This window comes from Anser cygnoides, chromosome 1, assembly GCF_040182565.1.
Source record: "Anser cygnoides isolate HZ-2024a breed goose chromosome 1, Taihu_goose_T2T_genome, whole genome shotgun sequence".
In the NCBI taxonomy this organism is placed as follows: domain Eukaryota; kingdom Metazoa; phylum Chordata; class Aves; order Anseriformes; family Anatidae; genus Anser; species Anser cygnoides.
Window position 1 is genome coordinate 60994552 of NC_089873.1, and position 24332 is coordinate 61018883.

General features: G+C 52.0%; 1 protein-coding gene across 3 annotated transcripts in view; it reads left to right on the forward strand.

Annotated features, from left to right (window-relative positions):
* The first annotated feature begins 683 nt into the window (after positions 1-683).
* Positions 684-24332, forward strand: part of HIPK2 (homeodomain interacting protein kinase 2) — a 135930-nt gene continuing 112281 nt past the window's right edge. The window contains exon 1 of one of the 3 annotated variants that reach the window (XM_066997849.1): positions 684-1034. In XM_066997849.1, coding sequence (XP_066853950.1) covers positions 1016-1034 — 19 coding nt within the window. In that variant the 5' untranslated portion in view covers positions 684-1015. Of the gene's footprint in view, positions 1035-19104; positions 19124-23571; positions 23603-24332 lie in introns of those variants that run through there. The other 2 variants (XM_048050937.2, XM_048050868.2) reach the window with 2 other exon arrangements.

Genomic DNA, 24332 nt, shown 5'->3' on the forward strand with positions numbered 1-24332 from the left:
CGAAAAAAAAAAGGAAAAACTGGAACTTTTGTCAGTGAACCAGATTGTGAAATGCCTTGAGGGAATAGAAGATTTATTTGGGGAGAGGGCGAGAGGTAGGAATTTTCCATGCTATTGTAAAACATGAGCTCAAATTATATGATCCCCACAGCCAGTGAATTGCAAAGCTTCAATCAGCTGCCTTTTTTATTTTTTTTTTCTCCCTTCCTCTCTTTTCTATAAAGAGGAGGGGGGGAAGACAGAAGTGTTTCACCAACTTCTGTTGACTGTTCCTTTTTTCTCCTGATTGAAATGTGTTGTTAAACAAGATCCCACATAATCTCAGCAGAGGGTTTCTCTCGCTCGCTCGCTCCCTCTCCTTCTGGGAAGCCGCGATCAGTGCCATCGGCGCTTGATTATTTGCAAACTCCCTTCGCTCGCTTTTTTTTTTTTTTTTTGCCCTTTTTTTTTTTTTTTTTTTTCCTCCTCTCCCTCTCCGTCTTCCCTCTCTCTCCCTCCGTCTCTCTCTCTCTCTCCCCCTTCCTCTCGCCCCCAGCGCAACTTTTGCAGGCGCCCCGGCACACGCAGCCATGCCGCGCTGAGAGCGGGGGCACCGCGCCAGCCCCCCTCCTTCCCTCCCTCCCTCTCCCTCTCTCCCTCCTCCCTCTCCCTCCCTCCCTCCCTCCCTCCCTCCCCAGCGCCGCCGTCCCGAGCCGGGGGGGCCCCGCCGCCCGCCGCCCCTGCCCGGCCCCGCGCCGCGCCTCGCCCCGGCCCCGGCCCGGCCCGGCCCGGCCCGGCGCCGCCGCCCCCCGCCCGCTCGCCCGCCCGCCCCGGCCGCGTCGGAGGGCCGGCAGCGGGGCTGGATGTGCCCGGCTCCCCCCGCGCTGAGGCGGGCGGCGATGCAGAAGGCAGGCGGCAGCTTCGCCTCCGCCGAGAGACACCCGCTCAAGATGGCAGATGTGTGTTGAGTTTGGGGGGCTGCGATCTCGCGTCGTTCGTGGCGGCGTTGCCATGAATAACAGGCGTCCTTGCACCGATGGCCCCCATGTACGAAGGTAAGCCCCCCCACCCCCAGCCCGGCACGGCTCGGCGCGGCTCCCCTCGCCCTCCCCGCGGGACCGGGGGTCCCCCGCCGCCCGCAGCTCGCCGTGCCCCGGGGAGGCTGCCGCCGGGGCGCCCCAGCCCTGCCCGGCGCCCCGCGGGGGGGGACCGGGGCGAGGACGGACGGGGGTCGCCGCCCGGTTGCCCCCCCCGCCCCGGGCACCCCCTTTACCCCCCGGTCCTGCGGTTCGGGGCTCTCGGGCCCCGGCGGGGGGCGGCGGGCGAAGTCCGTGCCGGTGCCGAGCAGAACAATGAGGTGGCCGGAGCTTGCCCTGCGCCTCGGCGCGGCTCTCGCTGCCGGCTCCTTTCGCCTGCCTGCACGGAGTTGCCCCCCCCCCCCCCCCCCCCCGGGGAGCAGGGACCCCGGTGGCAGCGGGCAGGGGGCACGGGGCTGCCGGCAGCCTCCTGTCAGCTCCCCGGCTTGTGCCGGAGCCCTGCGGGGGGAAGCCCAAGTGCCCTAACTTAGTTCTTTGGGGCTCGGGGGGGGGGGGGGGGGGGGTGCACGTTTTGGGGTGGCTAAAAAAAAATAATAAATTAGGTGTGCGTGTATCGGTGTGCGTGTGAACGGCTCGGTTTAAATCCCCTGGCGGTGCGTTTACGGGAGGGTGCCGGGGGAGCATTACATAAAGCGGGGGGAAGCCCACCCCGCCTTCCCTTCGCCCGGTGCCGGTGCTGGGGGGGCCGGCAGCGGGACTGGGGCTGCGCGGCGAGGCTCGGCAAAACTTAATCCGAGGGGAAAACCGACTCCGGGCTGCGGCGCCCGGGACGAGGGCGGTGTAAAGTTACCGCCCCGCCGGGTTATTCCTGGGCAGCCCCGCACGGCCGGGACCCCGCGGGAGACAAAGACGGAGCGTTTTCGGCAGCGGAGGGAGGCCGGCCGGCCCTCTCCTCCCCTCCCCTCCCCTCCTCTCCCCTCCCTTCCCTTCCTTCCCTCCCCGTCTGCCGGAGCCCGGCGCCGCCGGGGGGCGCGGAGGGGCCGCGGCGGCGGGGCCCAGCACGGCGGTGGCGGCGGCGGGCCGGTGCCGGCGGCGGGCCCGGGGTGCCGCTCGGTGCCGGCCCTCCGGCGGCGCCCTCTGCTGGCCGCGCCGCCCCCGGCGGCCCCGGAGCCCCCCGGGCCGCCTCCAGCGGGAGGCCGCGGCCGCTGCGCCGCCGCCGGAGCCCACCTGCCCGGCCCCCGAGGCTGGCTAGGCCCGGCCTGCGGAGCCCCGGGCGCTGCCGTGCCCGTGGGCGAGCCGGGGGGACCCGGCGGCCTTTCGCCCCCTCAGCTCGGGGAGCGAGGCCTCGGTGGGTCCCGGGGAGGTGGTGGCGGTGGTGCCGCAGCGTGTGCCTGAAGTTTGGCGGTGCCCGGGAGCACCCGAACTTCTGCGGCAGCAGCCGGGCAGGGAAAGGAAACCAGGCGCGTGTGTATAGGGGGAAAAAATAACGCCCTGAAAAGCAACCTGTAAAAACAGATTCCCTGGAAACACCGTGGAAAAACCCCCAGGGTCCGCAGCTGGACTCTGCCCGCACGCCTCGAGCCTTGAAGTAGGTGACTGCGCCAGTCCCCAGGAGCCAAAAAATAGCGTGAAGGTGGATAGGGATTGTGCTGTCTGTCTTGCGTTGCAGTGTGTTTGCGGGTTAAGTTGCTTCTGGATAGGTTATAGGGAGGCGGAGGAGGGGTTAATGAATGTTACTCGCCTCCGAGTTGCCGTGAGAGGTCCTTAGAAATCCCTGAAATATCGCAGCGCATCGATAAAAACTTATCGCAGGGGCTGCAGTTTCCTCCTTGGAAGGAGATGAGGACCGCGATCCTCCCTCAGGAGCGTAACGTGTGTGTAGCAGCCTGGTCTGTGGCCCTCCTCTGGAGCATCGGCGACATTTAGGCCGCTGAGGAGAACCGAGCGGCTGGCTCAGCGCTGCGGCGGGCAGCTGCTGTGTTCCTGCCGGCGCTGCGAGGGATGGAGGGATCTCTCGTGGCACATACGCACGCCCACCGCCACCGCAAGGAAGGCAGGGGTACGTGAAACAATATCTCCGCCTTGCAGGCTTCGGAACATAGGCTCTTTTACAGAAAACGTGCCCCGGGAGGAAATGTGACACCTCGGAGGCCTTATAAAATGGTTCCAGTGGAACTTTAGGTGAGTGATAACACCGAGCGCACGCACAGCATCACCAGCGATTGTCGGTGCTTAGGCGAGCTTTGTGCCTGCACGTACCTTGCAGCTGGCTTGAATACCAGTTCTGGAAAGTAGAACGGTGCCTCACCTGATATTAATAGGCGAGGCATGATGAATAAATAAATATCTGGTGTTAAATCCTCCTTCCTCCCCCGTGCTAGGAGAATTTTGCCATTCTTTTTAAGGAATTTAGAGGTTTTGCTGTCGTGTTCTTCCCTACCGTTTTTTCTCATTCCATCTTTTCCAAGTGTTGCAGAGCTGAGCGGTAAAATGAAGGACATAAAAACCTTCCAAGTAAAATAAAACAGAAATAACACTGCTGCGCAGTACTTGACCTGGATTTTAGTTTTAGTTGTGAGCTGTACAGGGAAATGTACTGGGCTGGAAAGCAGGCCTCATCAGGTGTAATTCTGCACGGCCTGAGGTCGGGCAGACGAAGCACGGCCGGCCTGCTGAGCGCTGGAAACGCAGCTTGGTCAGGGGCGGCTGTGCTGGCCTCAGAGGGAGCGAATGGCCTGAGACGGGTGAGAATCTGGTTCTTCGGACCCTCCTCTAAGCCATGTTGCCCTTGCTGTGCAGAATCATCCTCAGTGCACTTGATGTGCGCGGTTTCCTCCTGTGCAGAGTACAGATCCAGGGCCTGCGGACCAACTGAGACCCTGTTGTAAGAGGGCTTGCCACCAGGCACCACCAGGGAATGGCCTCTGAGCAGCTGTCTGCCCTAGGTGGATGTCTCCAGCAATTTCCTGGGTGGCTTCTACCTGGCATCCTTCGGAATTGGGTCTTTAGGAAGTGGTTATGTGCCTTAACCTTTATTTTCTAAACAGCGATTACCTCTGTTTTGGTTTTGTTCCTTTTTGCTTTGCTTCTTATTCCTGACAACTTTGTTGCAACTTGCAGCGTATTTTTAGCAGCAGCGTCGGTAGCTTTATATGTGGGTGGCTTATGGAATTAATATCTGTAATATTTGTAAATTGCACCTCGCCACTGGTGCCACTGCTGGAGCTACGTGCTGGCGGGGAGCTGCCTGTGCTCGGCTCCGTGCTGGATCGTGCGCGTGGGTTTTGGAGGCCTGAAGCTCTGATCCCGGCTGTGTCACAGCTCAGGTCCTGCTCAGCGCCAGGGCTCTCTCCCAGGGCTGCAGGAACAGGCAAGCCCTGCTCGTTTTCGAGGGGGTCATCAGATCTCGTTAAAGCGCGCAGAGCTTTCCCAGCAGGGAAGCGGCTCCAGTGACACCGAGGAAAGGTCCTTACCCCAAAGTTTGTGCACTGCGATGATAACTAGGAGGCGCTTCCTGTTTATGAAGCCATAACCATAACTTCAGCTAAATCAATGCTGGGACCAAAAGCCTAAGTTTTTATTAGCTCAGGATATGGCTATCGCCAAGATAACAGGAAGCCCCCTCCAGTTATAATTATTGTTCTTATCATGCTGCAGCATCTAGCGATTAAATGTTTTTTAGGAGTGATGGGTGAAAAATGCCGTTTTATTTTTGGAAGCGGAAACAGCACTGCCGCGACCAGGGGCAAGCAGACAAACAGCGCGCCAGGACAAAGAGAGGAGTTCGCAGTTACCAGCCACAGCCCTCGGACCCGGAGCAGCACGAGCTCCTACCTATGTGGCTGTATCAGGTGTGGAAACCCAGTTGCTGGACGCCTCAGCTGGTCTGCAGGGGGCGAAGCCCTTCCCTCACCGCTTGTGGGAGCGAGCCCCCATGCGAAAAATCCAGCTGGCTGCTAGGACAAGGCCTGAGGGTTTGTGAGAGTCGTTTTCCCGTTTACCAAGTGGTTGATATTTACTGCCCACTTGGATGTGGTGCTTTGAAAGCTCGAGATGAGCAGACTGGATAAGAGCTGGCAGGGGAGCAGGTACTCCGCTGACGGGGGACAGCCTGGAGCACTCCTTGGTGCCTGTCACGGTTTTGAACTCCTGGCACCCACTGGAAGTTAAACCATTTACTCAGAGGCAAGTAATGCACTTAGGTGGCTAATGGAATAAGCCTAAGTTTTGGGCACATCCCAGCGATGGCATGTGGATGTTCATTCAGGAGGAAGGTTCTGGGAAGCCAAATCATGGAAGGGTTGGTGACTTCGGAGTGGAGGTCAATCCTTGTCCCAGCTGTGGTCCTCACCAGGTGGGCCCCAGGTGGTGGTGTTAGAGCAGCCCTGCCAGGCAGCAAGGTCAGAGGCACGTTCAGATGTGGTCTGCTCGGGCTGGGCTGAGACACCAGTACGAGGCAGATTAGACCAGTTCTCTTAGGCACGGGTGTCGAGGCAGCTGGGATAGAGCGTACCTTTGGGTGGGACAGCTGAGAAAGGGAGTTTGGCAAAGGCACTTGGTGTGTCCCCATCCCTGTATCCATAGAGGACAAGATGGACGAGAGGTGAGGCTGGGTATTTTTGTAAGTTCCACCCTTTTCCTCTCTGATCCCAATTTAAAAAGATATTTTAAGGCCTGTGCCTAAATTTAAGCTCACAGGCGGTGTGGCTGACTTCATTAGAATTGTTTATGTCTTTAAAGCTGGCCACACGCTTAAGTACCTTTCTGAGTCACGGCCTCTATAGCTTAATCAGTCCATTTATAAAAATGAGGCTGTTTCCTCACCCTTACTAGGAAATCTCTGCCCTCTGAATGTGAAATATTGTTTATATGTTTTCTTCTGACTTTTGGAAGGTTAGCTAGTGGAAAACAAGAAGCAAGAATTAAACACTGTTTGGAGAATGGGTTTTCTCATCAGCTATTTACATACCCTAATGTGGACCTAGGTATTTAAAGTGAGGCCTTCTGTTTTGAAACTATTCCCCCCAGCAGTACAGAGTTCAGCTTTTGTTTTGAAAACAAGCCCAGGTGATAATTTCGCTCCAGATAGGGCATTTAGCAATTTGTCTATTTGTGGTGTGGGGAGAGCAGAGGCACGGCACCGCTTCCACCTGCTTACAACACACAGGCAGAGAGTGCACCTGAATTCTCTTTCGTCTGGCCACAACAAGAGCTGAGATCCTTCCTCTGGAAAGCACAAGGGCATGTATTTTGGGAGCGCTCTCAGATTCACGTAGCCTTCTGAGTAAGGTAATTTCTACAGCAGAAATGGCTCCTCTGAGACTTGCAGTCTTATAAGACTTCCCAGGGCAAATGAGAGGAGGAGCAGGCCCAGTCCTCCTAGGCTAGCAAGGGCATCGCCACATCACAAAATACCATGGAGAGTCCAGGGTCAGGGCTAAAAGAATTAAAAAGCCATGCCATTAGAATTTATTTATCTAATGGAAGTAATAATAATCCGTAATACTGCGTGTTTATACAGAGCTGCGTATGTTCAAAGTACTGTATAAAGAGTGGCTGTCTAATCAAGCCACTGACAGCATGCCGAAGAATGGAGTCTTTTACTTATTCACAGTGGGGGCACAAAACGGCCAGCAGGAGACAGGCGTCCTCAGATGCCAGCCCCTGACGCTGCCCCCGGGCTGGGGCCTGATGGCAGCGCAGCGCGGACCAGTGGCGATGCCAGCGAAGCCGTGTCCGTGCATTTAGCGGTGTCTCGGTCGTGTTCTGGAGCAAGAAGGGGTTCCGTGCTGGGTGAGGGATGGTGTAATTCACTCCTCTTTCTCCAGCAGTTCCCGCTGAATGAGATGTTGGTTGGATAAGCAGAAGCTCGCTCTTTGTTCATGCCTTGTTCCCGGTCCTGCTCACCTTCCAGTGCCCGTACTGACATCTGTCTCTGGAAGGATGAAGTGAGAACAATCACTTAGAGTTCCTACTGTGACAAGTGGGAAAGGTCACCCCACGAGGCAGTGATATTTGCCAGAGGTACTTGGGAAGCTCAGAAGGGCAGCCGTGTTCCCTGTTCGTTGTAACCTTTAAACCTGAAAGGCATCAGCAAGACCTGGAACGAGAGTCTTACACTGAGCTAACCTGCAGGCTAACGTCTCCTTCAGTTCTGAAGGCTGACAGGTTTATCTTACTCTGTGAGCTATGCTGAAATGCCAAAGAAACTTAGCTCTCAGCAAAATCATAGTGATCGTAGGAAGTGGGCACAGCGACGATTTCAAGAGGTTCTTCCCCCTGTGTCAAAACAGTATGTGCTGTACCAAACGTGTGCTTGTCCAGCTTGTTCCGTAACACCTTTGTCTAGCATATTCCCCATGTGTGGAGGGTCCACAGCCTGCCCGGCCGATCCCTGCCCTTAGCTATCTTCGTCGATGTAAAGATTTTACCTCCTCTGTAACTTGGCTGCGCTTTGCTTGCTGTGATTCCTTGTTCTATTGACAGCGGATGTGGAAAGTTCTTCCTTTTTCTTTGTCACGTCTCTCATTGGTCTTGTCTTCCCTAGGCTAAATCCTTTCTCAAACCCATCCTTCAGCTCTTTGGCTGTGTCTTGTTTGCTGCAGCTCTGACCGTTCTTCTTGTTCCCTGCGTTCCCTTCAGCTAGCCCACACCTCCTGAATGGCACTGTTAGAGCACAGCGCTTTACCTGGGGTCTTACACTGGCCACATAGAGCAGAAATATCCCTCCTTGTGCCTTACAGACAGTGCTCCTGGTTGGTCTGCCTTGTGCATCGCAGCATCGTTCACCTGTGTTTAGCTTGTGATGTGCTGTGGCTCCCGGCTCGTGCCCAGAAGTCCCATGAGCTGTTTTCCATCCCGTGTGCGTGGAGCCAGCCTCTCCTACCTAAGCATATGGTTCTTTTATTTGTCCTGTCTGAACTCCATCCTGCACCTTCCCGTTTGTCAGGACTGTTCGGAGTTCTAATCTAATTCCCCTGGCTTTGCAGCCCCTTCCTGCTCGGTGTCACCTGCCAATTTTAAAAAAGCACAGTCTCTGTTTATTCACCAAGCTTTGTTTTCCACTCTGCAGTGTCCCAAATAGAAAGCACAGAAAAAGAGAAGTTATTTCATAAAAAAGCCTTGCCCCCCAAATATAGAAGAAATGAAAAAAAAAATCACAAAACACTTGGCATTTTTTCACACCTCCTGTTCTTTGGTGCTTTTAAAGTATTAACAAGAACAGTTTTATTTGCTGTTATAGCACCAGTGCCAAAGAAAAGCAGGACCTTATTGCACATGATGTTGACATGAAGTGACAGATAGTTCCCATCCTAAAGAATTTACTTCTTTATTTTATTTTTTGTAGCTGCAGACACAGGATAGTGGATAATGCAAACAGGATGGATTCTGTGGAGATAGGAAATCACAATGTATGGATTTGCCTAAACGTCTCTAATGGGGGCTCATTCGGGGAAGGGAAGGGTGAGCTGAAGGGAGAGGAAGGAAGGAAGTAGGTCAGGGACAAGACAGAAGAGGATGAGAGAGACAGGTGGGGAAGAAAGATGATGGCAAGTGACTGTAACGGGAGAGGGAGAAGATCCCTGCAAAGTTTAAGGTCTGAGGCTGTCACAGCCAAGGCCGTCAGGAACAGAAAGTTCAGTGAATTGCTGAAGGAAGGTTCCTGCTTGGGCTGTTTTTGCAGCTGCTCTTACTGACTTCAGTCTCTCCCACTTCTTTTCCCTGCAGTTGTCTCTAGCATCTTTGGAAGGGAAGGCAGGCGAGGATGGGAGGTACTGCCTATATCCTAACACTTATAGGCAGGAAGGAGAGTCTGCGTAGGGATTCCCCTGCTGGAGCTGAGACTGGAGGCAAAAATGATGCTGTAGCATTCCCAGAAGATCTCTGATCCTGCTCTCCATGCTGGGGAAATCCTGATCTGGCAGAGATTAGCTGAAATATCAGTACTTTTCATTGATCTGAGATTCCTGTGGTTTCCTCCCTCTCTGCCGCTGCCCTTTCCATGATGACGGCAGCTATGCAGGAAGAATTTGATCTCGCCGTCCTCACTCCTCCTCCCCGGCAGACCCTGCGTGCTGGGCCCTCCTGCAGCCAGGTGCCTGCACACGATGGCTTTAAGGGCATGCGTGGCTGTCATCCTCTGTCCCTGTGTCTGTCGTCTCGTGGTCAGTCCAGGTGACTGGGACGGCTGCAGACACGGAGGGCAGCTGGCAGCGGTGAACCTCTATCACACCAGCATCGTGCCCTACTCGTGTGTGTGTGTGTGGCCCTGAGGCTGGGTGTGCTTTGAGTGTGTGGGTCCACGTACTGTTCTCTCCAGTAGCAGGCCAGGTATTTCAGGATGTTTGGCAGTGAGTCCGTAAGATTATGGGTTTTCTCCTGGGCGAAGAGGGCAAGAAAAGCTATTTCTTGCTTATAGCTGGGCGTTAGGGCGTTTATTTGCTACTGGATGCGATCCAGTGGATTCAGCGTGTCTCTGTTTATTTTTGCTTAAAGACGTGACTTTTTTTCCTAGTCAAAGGTCGTAAAGGTACATGGGCTGGCAGGTAGCCAGCGAGCTCCCTATCTGTCAGCTGCATCGGTGGGGTGTTAGGCTAACGCTTCTGGAGGGAATTTTACGGCAGACGACGGACTGGGATGATGGAGACTTGGACTCTGGGAGCAAGGCTCAGAAAACATCCAGTCCCAGAAAACTTGCAGAACATTTCAGAGAAAGTTTAGTTTTTCAGGAAGCTCCCATAGCTTTCCCAGAATATCTTTTTGCCTACAATTTACTTTGTAGGCAAAATTGGTAAGTGTTCTTTATTTTTAAAACGCGGTTTATATTCTGCTCTTGTCTGCAGCAGCGCCAGCGCCGTCGATGTATTTATCTCTTTCCTTTTAACACTTGCTGTTCCTGGAACGTCTCCTGCTCGGCAGCTGTTTGGAGGTGGTTTTTTCTTTTCCTCTCCCATCGCCATGTACCTTTCCTTCCTGTTGAAGGCATCCATAAACCTCTCGTGGTGACATCATAGCAGTTTCCACGGCAACAGATTATGATACTAGAACAGAGGATAATATCAAACAGGAGGAGGAAGAGATAAATTATGGTGTTTGTGTGCGTGTGGCTGAGGGCTTGATTATATTCCTACATCTCTTCCGAGGATGTTGTCTGCCTAGTTTCTTCTCTGTTTATCTTATGTGCCTTTTAAAGGTTAGGAGAAAGCTAAAAAAAAAAATAAAGACGAGCTAGAGGTCAGAACAATACGGACACATATTTTTGATCGTCTCTATGTAAACCTAGTAGGCTGAGATTTATTTTTTTTTATCTCAGTGGTAGCTCTCCCCTGTCCCCTGAGAGTCATCTAGTCTGGAAAAAACTTGGAAGCACAACAGTCCCCCAGCGCGGCTCCACTTTTATTTTAATTACGAATTATTCATATCCACTGGGATGGGATCTGCTGGGATCCCAAGTCTAGGATCCCTGTGCTGCAAATTTTCCAAAAGATGGACAAACGCGGCACAGCAGTGCCCCAGGTTGCTCACAACCTGTATTTGAGAAAGGATGCAACAGGTGGTCAAATCCACCACGTCTGGCATGAGGAGAGCAGGGGAAGGGAAGCGAAAGAAGAATGGTGGCAGAAGTGTGATCCCTGGAAAAAGCTCCAGCCTGCCCGCAGAGTGGTCGTGGCAGAGGTGGGCTGAGTCGTGCCCCCGTGTCGGCGTTTTGCAGTGCTGTCTCTGGGAGAGCTGTGCTGACAGCGGCCTGGGGGCCTGCTTTGTGACCATCTGCGTGGTTCTTTGGTGCGAGCCTTCAAAATAGCCAGAGTAGGTCTGGTCTAACATGGCAAATCCCTCTTGGTGCTATCGAGCACCTGCACAGTGACACTTTGTACTGAGCCTGCGCTTAGGCACTCTAATGCCACGGGGAGGAACGCCGGGCAGGGACCTGAGCAGGGCAGAGCGAGGTGTGGCTGCCTCCACTTAGAGCCACCAGTGCTGCTGGCTCCCAAACAGAGGGTATCCTTCTAGTTTTCTCCTTCAGATATGCCACCAGCCTGCTGGAAGGTCACTTGGCTGGCTGTCAGCGGAAGAAGCAGCTAGTAAGATGTAACATACCAGCTCACCTTAGCCATGCGATGGGGCAGGAGGGTACGTAACGTGCCTGGTTCCGTGAGGGTGACTTGGAGCCTTGCACGGGACGTGCCCTGGGGCGGCAGAAGAGCGGTGCACAGCAGCTCTCTGGCTCCGGGCAGGCTGCTGGCGGGCTTTGTGGCCGTGTTGAGTGAAGAGTTTTTGGTCTGGCTTAGTGCAGCCAGGCTGGGGAGTTGTTGGCAAGGGGGAGGAATCGCACGAAGTGCTCAAACTCAGTAATGCTGTCAGGGGTTAAAGTTACAACACGGGCGCGCGCAGAGCACCTCGACAGGAATTAATAGTTAGGTCACCTTCATGGAAGCGTACTGGAAACCAGTCCAGACCACAGAGAACTGGTTTGGTGTGCTTCCCGTGCGCAGCTCCATGTAATGACAGGCTCCAGCGCTGGAGGCTAGCCCCGTTTCTGAGCCGGCTGACAGTGTCGCCCTGCGGGGAACGCGCTTCCACCGCCAGGGCTCGTGGTGGTGGGGCAGTGGGGACTTGAACAAGTCCTCTGCAGAGGGAGGGGAGATTGCAACCTTTTCTCTGAACCCAGATTTTAAAAAGGACAGTTCTTGCCTACAGCCGGTTTGTGGGCACCGTGGAGAAACCCAAGCCTTAATAACTCCCCCAAGGCATGTGCCTACAGAGCAAGTGGGGATCGCATTTAGTCATGAGTACAAGTATAAATTCCTTCATCTCTTCTGGCACTATCACTGGCTCTAACAGAAACCTGCCTTCCCATCAAACTCCCCCTCTGCATTCTCTCAACATCAGAGGATGTATGTATTTAGCAAGCGGGGATAAGAAACACGTTGCAAACCCCATTTAAAATAGCTGCACCACCTGACAAGGACATGTGAAACCCAGACACAGGCATATCCCATTGATGCTGACAATACTTTTCTTGCAGTGTCATTTTCTCATTCCTTATCTGAGGCTGTGAGCACCTGGATAATGAAAGTGCAGCTTCCAGATGCCTGCGCTGTCTGAAAGCTCATGTGAGGCGGAAGGGACAGTGGATGCCGTTACAGAGCTGTGTGTACGAGAATACAAATGGGAGAGTATATAGGTATGTGCATACGTGTGGGACTCTTCCCATGTTTGCAGGCATGTGTAGGAGCACGTATGTGGCTGTGTCTATTGAAGGCCATGTGGGTTTGATTCTCCGTAGAGCTGTTACACCAGCCTCCCAGCAAATTGTGTTTGCACCAAGGCTTTTCTTCACTGCAAGGAATAAAGAAGGGAGATTTATCGTAAGTATAAATTAGGCCTTCTGTGTGTTTGTGAGCTGTCTCAGCCTGTACAGGAGGAAATATATACAAGGTGAATGCAGGGTGTTTACGTAGAGCGATGCCGTGGCAGCGTGTGTGTTGGCAGGAGCGCTGTCTGCAGTCTCTGCATAAGGGGCTGTGCAGCCTGTGTGAGTGTGGAAGGCTGTAAATCACGGCGTGTTCGGGAGGGGACACTGCCACTCTGCCTGTACAAGGCAGGGAAAGATTTTGAAGCAGTGTGACTCTTTCAGGCTGAAGAAAAGGGTTACTAGAAATCCAAGCTGGAAGAAAATATAATCCAAGACATTTTGACTGGTAGTGATCTGTAATCCACATCTACCAGCTCATCTCCATCCTGAGCCAGAACAGCTGCATGCCTGGCATCTTTTACACACCTCTCCCGGCACCAGGTTTTGGTGGCTCTACTGGCCCGCTTCCTGGGTGTCCTTGCAGCTCTGCTGATACCTCTCAGGTCCTGCCTGCTGTATCCTCAGTGATTTCAGTCTTGACCTGGTCCTACAACGTAGCTGGCGCCTTCATGCAAATGCAGTATCTCCTAGGGAATCTGTACCCATTTAGATGTGTTGACCATACCACTCACAGAGTCTCTCATGCAGGTGAGACCAGTAAAGTAGCTGTGGCTTTCTCTCCATCCCTGTAGGTAGGTGTCTGAGCCTTGGTTTTGCTCTTACTCAGACGGGAACTCATGCTACAGGCTGTGGAGTTCGTCTCTTTAGGAATGGGCTTGGCTTTCGTGCGCCTCCAAAATCATCGCTGTTTCCCAGAGGAGCACTTGAGTCATTATCAGTCCCTGCATTTCCTCTCAGCCAGGAAGGATTTGAAGGGGTTTCAGGAAGAGGATGCTTTGCAAGGAGACGTCTGCTTTCCCTTGCCGTACCCTGTCACAAACAGATACCGAGTCTCCTGCCAAAAAGCCCCTGGCTGTAGAAAATAAGGTGGGAGAGAAGAACATGGGATGTGGGTGAATGGCAAGGCAGGGCAGGGTTTCAGGTGGGGGTGCCTGATGCTTTTGATAGTGGGCGCGATAAAACAGATGTTTGTGGCAGCACTGGGGGTGAGCTAGGAACGTGCTTATGTCATTTGGCATCACTGGAACAAGTTGCAGGTCATAGATTTTCATTTGGGTTTCATTATTTCTCCGCAGCAGCCATCAACAAATGGAAAGTTTCCCCAAATGCGTTGCAGCTGCAGTTGGTTCTCTTGTCTGCCTCACTCTCTGTCACTGTAGGATTTGCAAAGGGGTTTGGGCTTTCATATTTTGTCCTCTCTTCCCTCCCTGCCAGCCTGTGCTCCTCTGCCGCCCCCTCCCTACCACAACCCTGTCATGTTCGGTCACGCTTGGCTGAAGGTTACCAGCCCACCTGAGGCTTTCGAGGCCGAGGACGCGGCGAGCCAAGTGCTGGGAACACGCCGGCTTTCTGTGGGAGCCGAATCCCCCGCCACGGCCTCCCGGCCCATGGGGCAGTGGGTGTGCGGGGGAGTGGGAGTGCAGGCGTGGCGAAAACACTCCATGGTTACCGTGAAACGCTTGCTAAAAAGGCAGATATCGGAGTGGTTCGGCTAAGCTGGGCAAAACGAAGCAGGGGGCTCTCGTGGCGGCCCCCGTTGTGCCCACTGGGGGTGCGGGGAGGGCAGGCCCTCCATCCCCTGCTCGGGGTGTGCCGGCCTGCGGGATGGTCATCCCGTGTAGGCTCATGGGTGGCAAGCCAGCAGTGTGTGTGGAGGTGTGAGACCTAACCCTGTGCTGGGGCTGGATTTCACCTGTGGCACACCAGGACGGCCTGCATGGAGAGGAGGCCGAGGGGCTGTGGAGGCTGCGAGGCCCGCCCTGGCTAGGAGGCCCCAGCAGAGCCTCTTGTCCCAGCAAAAGCGTTAGATTTGGTCAGCTCTTAAACTCTAGGTGTGATTAATTGTGGCTAGCGATTCTGACCTATGTGGTTTTCGCTGGATGCCCAAAGCGGAAAAACCGGGCTCGTTCTGCCCGCAAGCCAGCTGGCCTTCGTACATCTGGTTACGGACCTTCACCCCTGGAGTTCTGTCCCCGAGCAGCCAGGCTCAGCTTGTGGCGGGCAGCAGATCACCCCCTGTTGCTTCGCCCAGGGCAGCGGGCTCTCTCCTGAAGGCCACTTAGCCACTGGGGAGGCATGATTTGGGGGAGCCCCTTGCTTCCCTTGCCTGCCCGTGCCCCCCAGGTCCCCACGCAGCCGCCCCTTTCCTGGGGCTGCCAGGCTCTGCAGGCTGCTGGAGGGGGCGAGACGCCCCAAGCACAGGTAGTCGCGGCAGGCTGAGGCTCATGATTTCTTCCTGCCGTTGAGGCCTTGATCCTTGTTTGTTAATCGGTAATAATTGTTGTTGCATTCACTTGGGTGACTTCAGCACTGGGTGCTTTCATTTGTTTCAGAGCCCTGTCAGTGTGTAAAACACAGCTGTAGTTTTAGGAAAGCCACAGAGGCTGCCAGGCTACCCCTGGGCTTGTATGGGGCACTTCGGTGAGGGGCAGATTTGGTTTTGGATGGCTCCTGAAGATGGCCCCCAGCAGCGTGCCTGCTGTATTTCTGCGAAGCCCACACAGGTACCAGTGTGCCCACACAGACCTGTGCCTGCCGATGTGCCAAGGGCCTGGGAGCATCCTCTGCTGTCCTGCCTACCTTCCTAACCAGTCAGGTCCACGGCACTTTGGCCAGCACGCTGGGGAAACGTCCGCTGGTGTTTGTCAACCTTTACAAGGAAACAGATTGCTTCTAAACCGCAGCTACAAGTGTAGCACAGACCGGAGGCTGGGAGGTAACCATAAATCCTAGCTCTCATTTGCACAAATACATGCGGTTCCAATCCTCGGGGCGTTTTGCCTTCCCCTGCCTATACCTTAGTTTTAGAAACATGTAAATTTAGTTGGGATTTGTTCCTTCAAATCACCACAAAATATGGCCAGGGGTGGGGGCTTTTAAAGTGCTTTTGGCATAGAGGGGATGAAGAGGATTCGGGATGCTCCAAGGGGCAGGAACTGGTGGATGCTTATCATTTATGCCCTGTCACAGGGGCACACTGGAGAGACTGGCTACACCAGGAGAGCAGTAATGACATTTGCAGCTTCTTACTTGTAGGTCTGCTGCTCAGATCAGACCTCTCAGCTTTCTTCTGGCCCAGCCTGTGAGACCCCACACACTGGGTCGTGTTACGGGGGTGAACCCAAGCGTAGGGTCACGAGGTGGATAAATGTCCTGTCAAGTAATAGGGGACAGGCTATGTGGCGAGGTTGCCGCAGGAGGGGGAGCCGATGCTGGCTAGCTGGGCTTCTTCCAGCACAGAAACCTCCAAGGTGCCCCTGCCTCTTGGAAGAGGCCAGCCCTTATTCAAGGGGGCACATGGAGCAAAGTAGGGGGGGTTGTTTCTGCCCAAACCTACCCGAAGCAGCGGTTCCCAGGTTCGTTTGGGCTCAGCAGCGACGGCACATTTATACCACTGAATGTCTTACCTATAACAAAGTTTTTGTTCACGTTTGCTGGTTGTTTACCAGACCTCTAAATCATTACAAAGAGCAGCAAGCCAGCTAAGACGGCCTGCAGGGCTGGGCGGGGGCTGGACTACCCCGCTGCGGCTCCCTGCAGGAGGCCGTAGGAAAATGCTGGTGAGGACACACGGTGGGAGCTCTGCACGGACACGGGCTGTGCTGTGTGTGCTTGCTGGAGAGATGCCTCTATTTCCAGAGCTGTCAGTTAAGTATCTTTCACCTGCACAGGCTCTCTTGGAGGGAAAAAACAGAGCTGAAGGCTCTTCCATGTAGAGACTGGCTGTTGGAGGACCCCCCTCAATCCCTCCGTTACCGTCTGCAGGGGTGCGGGAGAGTTTTGCGTCCTCTTCTGCCTTTCAGCTGGAAAGAATGTGGTGTGCTTGTGATCACTGTGGCTGGGGCATCCTGCCACGCTCTCTCGCCATGCTGATGGGTTTCATGACACCTCTTTTAGCACCTGAGGATAGGTGTGAAAAGGGAGGAGGTGGAGAAGGTGGAGATGATGGCAGTGGTGTGAGTTAATACAAGACCCAGTGGGAAGCAGCGGCAGGCAGTGTTATTTCAGTGGTTTGAGCCAAAACTTTCTCTGCCTCTCTCTCTCTCTCATTAAATTACAACTAATGCAAGTAGCATTGTGAAGGAGGAATTTGGGAACTGTTGTTCATCATCCAATCACTTGTAACGAATGTGCTGCTCAGTGCCATAGCCCATAGCCTTGCCGAGAAGTAATTCACTTGGTATTTGTAGACATGACATGCATGCCATAAGAATTCCACTGTTAGCATTATTCCAGCATTAGCGAGGGGATATGAAAATAAATGATGAGCTATTGTTTTTCATGATTAAGTCCAGGCTTTCTGCTCCTGTCTTTTTTTCCCATCCTCCGTCTGTGGGAGGAGGGGCCTCTCTGTTCCTTGCATTTTGCCTTCTCTCATCCCCGCTCCTCTGTCCCCTTCCACACCTGCACCCTCCCACTTCTCATCCTGCCTGTCTTCAGGGAGAAGGTGGATGACAGGGTCTAAGTTTGGAAGTCAGCCAGAGCAGTTTGTTAGATTTTTGTAGGAAATCACCACAGAGTGATAGGACATCAGAGAGGACCGTAGCATTTTGTTACGGGTCTGCAAAACCATTCTGCCCCACTGTCCCTCACGGAAAGCCCTCCTCTTCGTGGTTGCACTGGCAAGTAAGAATATGGGGACGGGACAGCAGTTTAGTACTTCGAGGCAATCTGCAAGCCTTATATGACTCTTGTAGTATTATTATTTATTTAAAAAAAAAAAAAAGGAAAGCTCTTGAGGCAGCTGTCAATCTGGAGGTGCAGGAAGAGAGCTGAGCAGCCCATAGCAGGGTGCAGTGCTTAAAAGGAGAAGTCCACAGAGAAAGCAGGGGGGATCTGTGACCCACAGCTGCGAGGGGATGCCCATGCGTTCCAGTGGGCTATACTGCATTTTCTGTGTACTTTTACAAATGTGAAGGAGTTGAACATCAGTTAAGTATTATTTATCCGTACTTTCTACCAGGGGGTGACTGAAGAATAAAGCATAGCAGTTTCAGAAATGACCCCTGTTTCTGGGATCATTGGTTCCTGGGGCCGGTTTAAGCAGGCATGCGAACACCCACCTGCTCAAAATAAAAGACTTCTTAGGAAAAAACAGGCTTAAATAACCCCCATGAAATCCCTGGACTGAGTCAGTATCAGCACTGTACAGAATTCCTGTGCTCTGAATCTTATTCTTAATCAACTAACCCAGGCAGGCTTTCATGTCGCTGAGTTGCTTCTCACTCCAGTGGCCCCAGCCCGTGTTGGCTGTTCAGCAGAAGGCCTGGCTGAGCTGAAGGCAGATGGCAGGGTAGGAGCTTGTGCTGATCCTACTACTATTAACTCTACCACTCCTCTGCACAGCAAGCTGCTCCCTTTGAACATCAGCAGAACCATTTTTAAAAGCCCTGCAGCCCAGCCTTGTGTGACAGAATAGCTCATTTTGTCAGGGAGAGAGATACCTTGGCAAACTTTTGAGCATTAGCTGTCAGGGGTAACCTCAAGACTCTGGAAGAAGCAGCCGTGGGCTTTGAGAGAAGAGCAGAAGCCAGCTGCAGGTGCCATGTTCCCACCTGGTAGGGGACATGTTAAAGCCATGTCTTTTTTCCCCCATTTTCTTTATTCATTCTCTCAGAAGAGTTTTCTGTGACGTCATTTTGCACGTAATCAGGGTTGTGAAATCCAAAGCTGCTGGATCGCTGTGCTCATCCCGCTCACACCGTGTTGCCGACATAGCTCAGCGCAGGGCAACCTGCAAGACTTTGTGGTTACTGTGGCCCTGTCCCGTGGGCCTGCTAAATGTCTTGGGCCAAGAATCTCCCTCTCCTCCTCGTCTGCACTGTCTTACACATGTGCACGCACACAGACATGCAGTACACAACCTGTAGCACCGATAGCACCTATGGCTTGCACTGGTTCACTTCAGGACCATTTCAAAGTCCCGTCTCCTGCCTGAGCTCCTCCTTGCCACCCTCACTGAGATGTCCAAGGTCTTTTTGATGGAGAAGCGATACCTGCACTTGATCCTGCTAGGATTTTGCAATATGCCAAAATGGGGTGGTGGTGACGCTGGGTGTGAAGCCATCGACTCATATTTACTTGTGATCTAAGAAAGCGTTTTCAGTTCAGACCTCAAAGAGCAAGCTGCTGTGTGATTTAAAATTGTGTTACCAGCAGAAACATATGACCTCATGGTATGAATAAGCAGGAGGAGATTAGCAAAGAAGTAAGCTTCTACTGTACACAAATGTCCACAGAAGAAAAAAAAAAACAACTTAATAGAAGACTCAGTTGTCTGCGTAAGCAAAGGCTGGGGAAATGACTAATTTACTGGTTCTGTTGTACATGCAGTTTGATTCAGTTGTTCTTCCTTTGATTCACCCCCTCCCCCCTCACTTTCTGTACCCCCTACCTCAGCTTGGCTTTTTCTGCCTCTAAAGAGAGAGCAGGCGAGGGAGGGTGGGAAGGACTCAGCGAGGAAGGAGTTAAGGGACTGCTCAGTGGGGATTATAAAACAGCCAGGCACTTGGAAACAGTTAAGAAGAGAGAAACAGATCTGCCAGGAGGGAGTGTGGCACTGGAGCCGGCGATTTGTTTTCATGCCTCCCTACGCGGCGATGCAGAAGACGCTCCTAGAATGGGCCCCGAGGTACCGGGGGGAGTGGGGTGGGTGGCGGGGGTGCCAGGACCGAACGGGGAGCGGGCTTCTCCGGCACCAAGTTGGCAAGCCTTCTGACTGACCCTCGCTGCCGTGCTCTGCTCTGGATGCGTGTCGTGCCCGTCAGGGGTGGTGGGACTGGTCGCCTGCTGCAGCCCCAGGGCATGGGCTGGCCCTGGGGGCACTCTTTGGGTGCAGGACCTAGGGGAGGTCTCGGCATCTCCTTGGAAAGGTGGATGTAACAAACCCACTGTCTGCTGGAGCACAGAGCCGAGGGCAAGGTGCGGGCAGGTCTGCGGATGTGCTTACACCAGCCTGAGTTGCCTGCGAGGTCCCCTGTGAGGGTGGCTGTGGGTGGACATCTTGTGCAAGCCCACCTGGCCGTGAGGAGCCTTCTGTCATGCTCTGATGAGGTGGCCTTGAGTCACAAGGAGCTGCGTTTTCACTTTCCCTGCCTTCCTGCCTCAGCAGCCCGACTTGGGCGTGCTGTGTTAGGCCTGAGCGAGGCCAGAGGGTCTCAGTCCTGGGACGGAAAGGCACCTGGAGGCAAAGTGACCTACGCAGGCCAGGCTGTCCCCAGAGATCCCTGGCTGCTTGGGTCTGCTTCTGTGGTATTCTGCACATCCTGGTGCTTAGGGCAACAACTGCTTGCCAGTTTTGGAAAGCTAAGAAGTGACCTGCACGCAGGCCTTACCATGACCTCCTGGCTCCTCAGCTGTGTGTGTGAGTGTGGTCTGTGAGGCAGTAGGGGTGAGTCTTGCAGTGGCCGCCACACGTGTAACGTGGAGGTCCCTTCTTCGTGAGGAAAAAACAGATGCAACTGTTGAGCTGAAGTGTGCAGAGAGGAGGGTTAGTCACTCTGCAGGCGTCAGGGACTCACTGAAGGAAGAGCAGGAGTTTGCTGACTAATGCCTGTAATGTTCGAGGAGTAAATGAGAAATACAGAGGGAAACCCCCCTGTTTCTGAATTTGGAAGATTTAAAAAAAAAAAGGGGGAGGAAGAGAAAGAGAAAGAAGACATCGAGTTACTCCTCAGCCCCCTAAGTCTCTGACCTATATCTCCCTCCTTTCCCTGGGGCCATTACTGAAATTAAAACTTAATAGAGAACAACCAGGTTTTACCTCCAGGGTGCCCTTTCAGGCTGCCACTTACGCAGGCTGAGACCAGCGGATGGGGCTTTGGTGCTCCTCGACGTGATACAGAAAGCGGAGTGGTCTCCGTCCAGGGTGTTGAGAGGACATCCAGATAGGCTGGAAGAGGGGAGGTAGCTTCTTCCCTGGGAAGAGCAGTCTCTGGCTGCAGAAGGCTGGGAAAATGATGTCGACACATTAAGTGAAAATAGAGCAGTAAAGAATGACAGTCCTTGAAGTTACAGTAACTTTACCAAGGGAAATGGAGGTGAGAAGAAAAAAAAAGAAAAGTATTTCAGGTCATTAGCCCTCTAAGGGCCAAGTTCATTGTATCTTCAGAATATTCCTCTTTCTCTTCCCATTCTTAGTTTTTTAATGAGGAAAGAGATTCCTTATTTAAGAGGCTAAAACCTTGGGTTGTGGGTCAGGAGGTTTAATTTCCCAGTTGTTCTGCTCCCTTGCTGTGTAAGCTTGGGTAAGTCGCTTTGCTTTCTTTTTGGTTCCATCTTTATCTCTGTGGGGTGGGGATTGTGATACTTTTTGGAGAGCATTTTCAAAGCTGTGGATGAAAGGAAAGGCTACATTTTCCAAAGAGACCAGGGCTCTTCAAGGAGGGTACTTGCAGTATACCCAGTAGACGGTTCTCCTTGGTGCCATCTTTTCTCTCCTGTGGTTAAAAGAGGGACCTGTTGCAGGTGTTTGGCCTCTTGGCCATGAAGGCCTGCGGCCCTCCTAAGAAAGGTGGTGGTGGTGAGGGGAGAGCAGTGTGGGAATTGCTCACGAGGCCATGGCTCACTCCAAATCTATATTTAATGTATAGGTCTGGGTGCATCAGGTTGTCTGTGTTGTGCTCCTTCAGAGCCCAGCTCCTTATCTTTTCACGAGATACCTCAATTACTGCTGTATTTTGTGGTAAATATAGTGCATAATCCTGAAGGGCCAGAAGCAGAGGCATAAGGGCTATCTCTTCATGGACTCCTGCCTCTCCAATATTAGAATGCCTCGTACGGCTTGAGAAACTAGGTTATATAGCAGCTTTAATGGGGCTTTTTCCAGACACTGATTGACCTGATTCCTCGGACCAGCTGTTTTATTTATTAAGCAAAATAGGAGAAAAAGAATGCATCTCCTACATAAACTTGATTCCTCGTGGAGAAAGTTTAAACAGTCTTTTGCTTTTCATAAATTGGTGCGGAACTCTTTCTTGATACTGATTTCAGAGATATTAATTTATGCACTAGGAATGAGGAAGATTTGCCTCTTCATCTAATCCTGTTTCCAGAGAGAGATTTACTTAATGTGCAGTGTAATTTGTCTAATGTGCAACTTTGTATGTAGAGTGTACCTAGATCCAGTAGAAACAGTGGGTATAATAAAGGAGAGCACTGTAGTGCAGTGCTGTAAATCCCTCTGTAATTAAAAATACTAAATTAGTCAATGTTAGTGCAGTCAGGAGACATTACTAGCTGGAAAGCAGGAATATATGGCAAGAGTTTCAGTGCAGGACAGAGAAACTGGGTCTGTGTTCATCCATGTGTGCGTGTGCTATGTGTCGAGGGGGAGGGACAGCTTATAACATCATTCACCAGGAATACAGCTTGGGTGGCAGAGAGGAATCATCAGAATTATCCCAGGGCTGTCCTTGCATGCTCACAAGGTGATGGAGCAACCAATTCTCCTGCCAGCTCGCATGCAGTCTCACTCTGTTTCTACCCAAGTCAGTGGACAGTTTCAAGGCTGGATCTAACACTGCTACAAAAGTCTCTCTGAAAATAATTTACTGCTCTAAAGAAGGCTGGCTGGCACCATGTATTGATTGAGTTTTCCCCCCTTGTCTGTCTGTCTCTGTCTTTCTTTGCTGCTATTAGCACAGATGAATCTCTGCCTGAAATTTTCAGATGGTTCTTTTTTAGGATTTTCTAAATCTCCTTGTAAATAATCAGGGGAAGGATTGGTTGGTAGCAATGTAAGAGTCCCTGCCTCTAAGTAGTTTGTCTGTCTGTCCTTTATCCAGCTTATGACCACTGCAGCCTACAATGCCTGATACTCAACTTCCTTCCTCTTACAGGGAGAACAGGAGGAAAGTTGGGGCTTATGCTCTGAGCAAAAGTTGCTATTTGGAGCTGAGTAGCAGGACTTTATTGTGCATTAAGATTAAAAAATAAATAAATCTTGTTTATCTGAACAGAACCAGAATAGTTAGTTTGCATTTAAGTTGGACTTGGTTTTGTTAGTGTAATATCTGCCCCGTGTGGTTTCTTCAGCAGCTGGATAAGATAATCCATGAGAAAGAAAAGTACATGTTATGGTGGTGGTATAAAACCCTCTTTTGGATTGTTAAGCACTATTCCAAACTGAAATTCTCTGGGCTAAAATTTTCCATCCCAGTTACCTGCCTCAGACTGAATAGTTAGAAAACAGCTCTCTGCTACATCTACTGAAGTTTTTGCTGAACGTTAAAAATAAAAAATGTACAAATAAATGAGAAAACAACCCCCCACCTTAACAGCCCCATGGAAATTCACATAGTATATATGTCAGATGCACCCCTTCTGCTGTCTTCGAGAGCATCAGCCCAAACTTGGCCAAGTTTTAAGCTTTACAAAAAATTGTTGTTGTCACATTCTCAGCAGACAAAACAAATCTCTGAAGAATTGGGACCTAAGAGTTTCAATTAGGCAGTTAAAATTAGTGGAAGCTTTTCATGTTAATCTCTCAGTGCCTCAATTCCCTGCCCATGCCATATGGATAATGCAGTGTCTTACTTTATGAGGGCAATTGTGAAAATACATTCCTTTATGTTTGTGAAACATTCAGTTACTCTAATGATGTATATGGTAGGAAAGCCCATGAGTGAATTACTAATTCCGTCTGCTGAACAGTTTGACGGGTACCTAGTAAACAAGGCTTGGGGCCACACCTCGACCAATGCGGAGAGGGTGAAATACTGAATAGTTGCTCACAAAATGAGCACCGTGTATCCTGTGTACCGGGTGAGGCCGAGGTCCTGTAGAAAAATAGCCTGTTCTTATGCAATTAACAGCTCTAGCACCATAGCCAGGCAAAAGGGGGTGAAGGAAGATCGCACAGGCAGTCATAAACATGAAGTTTCCTAAGCCTTGCATTCTTGATTTGCAGCTTTAAATAATCTTGCTTTCACCTGTTTTGTTTTCTGTGTAATTGTCTGTCACATGGAGCGGGCATGAGGAATAATAAGCAGCTGTTGCTTTTGGAAGAAAAGATAGAGAAACATCTTGTGCCATCGGTCATCAGTGAAGAATATTCTTGGCGAAGTCTTCTGTCCAGACATTGCATATTGGAGCATGTGTGACCCTCAAGGTAGAGAGAAGTCAGGGATGGTACAAAAGCAAACAGACCAAGATGTCTTTTTTTTTCCCTTATGACAACTACTCAGTTTGTGCTGTTTTGCTACAGTAACTCTGTGTACCATTAAACAGTAATGCCACAAACCAACAGACTTGAAAGTTGTTTTAAATTAGGACAAGATCATCCTGTTGCTTTTTGCTGTGGGTCTTGTGGGAAGGCGCTTCCTTGTTTTACCCTGGGTATTCACAGTTCTGGTTTTTCCCTCTTCCAGGTCCTGCCCTGGGGAAATTCTCATACACACATGAGACTGGCATTGTTACACTTAGGAAAATGACCCTGCCCTGACTCATAGGCAGAATCATCCCCAAATCCCTCTGCTTTTGCTCGTTTTCTTACATTTTGCTTTTCCACCCGTATGTGTTTCCTCAGGTAAAATGAAGTAGCGCTGCCCACAGCCTCTTAAGAGTTCAGAGTCGTGTGTGGGCAATTGCAGGGGAGGAGGATGCTCTGGGTGAGGGTTTTAAGTTCAAATCATGATCACGCTACTGATGACCAAGCTACTGGGAGGCTGGGATGCACGCTGCGGCAGGAGTCTGCCCGTGCCACAATGGTATTTGCTGCTGCTTCTGCACTGACTTAGGGTGGGAGGGAGCTGGTCGCTTTGATGCTGCAGAGCAGGTGGGAACGAAGAGCAAAGATTGCAGTGACCCAGGAGCTGGACGTGACAAGAGTTGTATACGTA